The sequence below is a fragment of the Penaeus japonicus genome, unplaced genomic scaffold, assembly GCF_977035675.1.
Source record: "Penaeus japonicus unplaced genomic scaffold, GWHDUDI00000001_assembly GWHDUDI00000003, whole genome shotgun sequence".
In the NCBI taxonomy this organism is placed as follows: Eukaryota; Metazoa; Arthropoda; class Malacostraca; order Decapoda; family Penaeidae; genus Penaeus; species Penaeus japonicus.
Window position 1 is genome coordinate 42211736 of NW_028234405.1, and position 2500 is coordinate 42214235.

Here is a 2500-nt window from a genome sequence, read left to right on the forward strand (position 1 = left end):
TGCATGCATAAATACATACATACATACATACATACATACATACATACATGCATATACACATGCAATGATCTTTTTGATGCATATTGATTATTTCCACAAACTTTCCCTCATACATACATACATACATACATACATACATACATACATACATGCATGCATATATACATACATACATACATACATACATACATACATACATGCATATACACATGCAATGATCTTTTTGATGCATATTGATTATTTGCACAAACTTTCCCTCACTCATTAAACCTAATACAATCTGCTTTTGCGACCAACACCACGCCATCAGCAAGGGATCACCACTGCCATTTGTGTGAAATTATTATACTCAATCAGTTTTATAGTTAATTGATAAGAATCCTTTCCTAATCTATACTTTATACACTGTTTTTATTTGTAAGGACAATGTCGTGTGTTTTATTGGTTTGTTTTGACAAAGTAGCAGTGTTGATATTTCTTTTGCTGTTAATTTGAATGTTTTTTTTCATATTTAGTTTTGCTATTTTTTTGATGTGCTCTGATTTGATGTTGCTTGCTTATTGCCTGTGTGCCTGCCGCATGCTGTTTGCTTTCTCAACCTGGTAAGCAGTGAGAACAGAAGATCCTGATGAAGATCTAGGTGACCAGATCACTGACGAGGAGTTCCTTGCCTCGGAAGCATGTAAGTTCCAGTAGATGTGTTTGTCTTAGATTTGTCATTTTTTGCATTTTGAATTGGAAATGATTAGATTTGTTGCAGGTTTGTTTTGTTATAGATAACTTTATATATATATATATATATATATATATATATATATATATATATATATATATATATATATATATATATGTATATGTATGTATACACTCAGTTATACAAATAATGTTATTGATTTTAGGAAATAGTCTTTTTGTCCAGGGAGATACTATATTTGTTTTCATTGCAGTGTTTAGTTGAGTATTTTAAGAACATGCATGATTGTCATCCAGAAAATAGGATAGGATATATCAATATATTCTAAGGGAGAAAATTGTAGATATAGAAATTCTTATTAAGAGATTTGCAGACATGATTTAACAGTAAAGTATTGAATTCATTTGCCATTGCAACTTTTCCAACGGCGAGTGGCAGAATGATAAGCTTTTGCTATGCTTCAATATTTTTTGTCTTATCAATTTAATTTTTATTCTGAGGTGACTATTTTTTTATATTAAGGCAAATTGAAGTGGCTTTTCATAAGAACAGCTGATTAATTGTTATTTACCCTCAGTTTTCAAGGAAGCTTCAGACCTGGAAAGGCAGTTTAGGAGAAATCTCTCTACGCCCATGGGAAGGTAAGAATGCTTTATTTGGTTAATTACTTGTAGATTTACATTTGTATTTACACGCAGTCTTACTCACACTGATACTCACACTGATACTCACATGCAATGACTCATGTTTTGTGGTCATACTCACATAAACGCTCTCTCTTTCACTGACACTTAATCTCACTCTCACTCTCCTTCACCCTCACCCTCACCCTCACCCTCACCCTCACCCTCACCCTCACCCTCACCCTCACCCTCACCCTCCTTCACCCTCACCCTCACCCACACCCACACTCACACCCACACCCACACCCACACCCACACCCACACCCATACCCATACCCATACCCATACCCATACCCATACCCATACCCACACCCTCTGCTTTACACTCACTCCCGCTCTCACTCACCCTCACCCCCCCTCACCCTCACCTACACCCTCACCCACACCTACACCCTCACCCACACCCACACCCTCACCCTCACCCTCACCCTCACCCTCACCCACACACTCTATCTCACTCTCACTCACCCTTACCTCTACCCTGACCCTTACCCTGACCCTGACCCTGACCCTGACCCTGACCCTTACCCTTACCCTTACCCTTACCCATACCCATACCCTTACCCATACCCATACCCATACCCATACCCATACCCATACCCATACCCATACCCATACCCATACCCTTACACTTACACTTACACTTACACTCTCTTTCTCTTTCTCTCTCTCTCTCTCTCTCTCTCTCTCTCTCTCTCTCTCTCTCTCTCTCTCTCTCTCTCTCTCTCTCTCTCTCTCCCTCTCTCTCTCTCTCTCTCTCTCTCTCTCTCTCCCCCCCCTCTCTCCCTCCCTCTCACTCTCACTCTCTCACTCTCTCACTCTCTCACTCTCTCACTCTCTCACTCTCTCACTCTCTCACTCTCTCACTCTCTCCCTCTCTCCCTCTCTCCCTCTCTCCCTCTCCCTCTCTCTCACTCTCTCACTCGCTCACTCACTCACTCACTCACTCACTCACTCACTCACTCACTCGCTCACTTACTTACTCATACTCTCACTCCCATTCTCACTCACTCCCACTCTCTCATTCTCACTCTCATTCTCACTCTCACTCTCATTCTCACTCTCACTCTCATTTCTCATTCTCACTCTCATTTCTCATTCTCACTCTCATTCTCATTCTCAT

The 2500-nt window shown here is 40.5% G+C and overlaps 1 protein-coding gene across 50 annotated transcripts in view; it reads left to right on the forward strand.

The window, feature by feature from the left end:
* Positions 1-2500, forward strand: part of LOC122265824 (uncharacterized) — a 125542-nt gene that overhangs the window by 76358 nt on the left and 46684 nt on the right. For 29 of the 50 annotated variants that reach the window (XM_086532480.1, XM_043035257.2, XM_043035274.2 and 26 more), the window contains 2 exons: positions 611-682; positions 1272-1335. In XM_086532480.1, the coding sequence (XP_086388606.1) occupies positions 611-682; positions 1272-1335 (136 nt within the window). Of the gene's footprint in view, positions 1-607; positions 683-1271; positions 1336-2500 lie in introns of all 50 variants that reach the window. The other 21 variants (XM_086532630.1, XM_086532673.1, XM_086532694.1 and 18 more) reach the window with 2 other exon arrangements.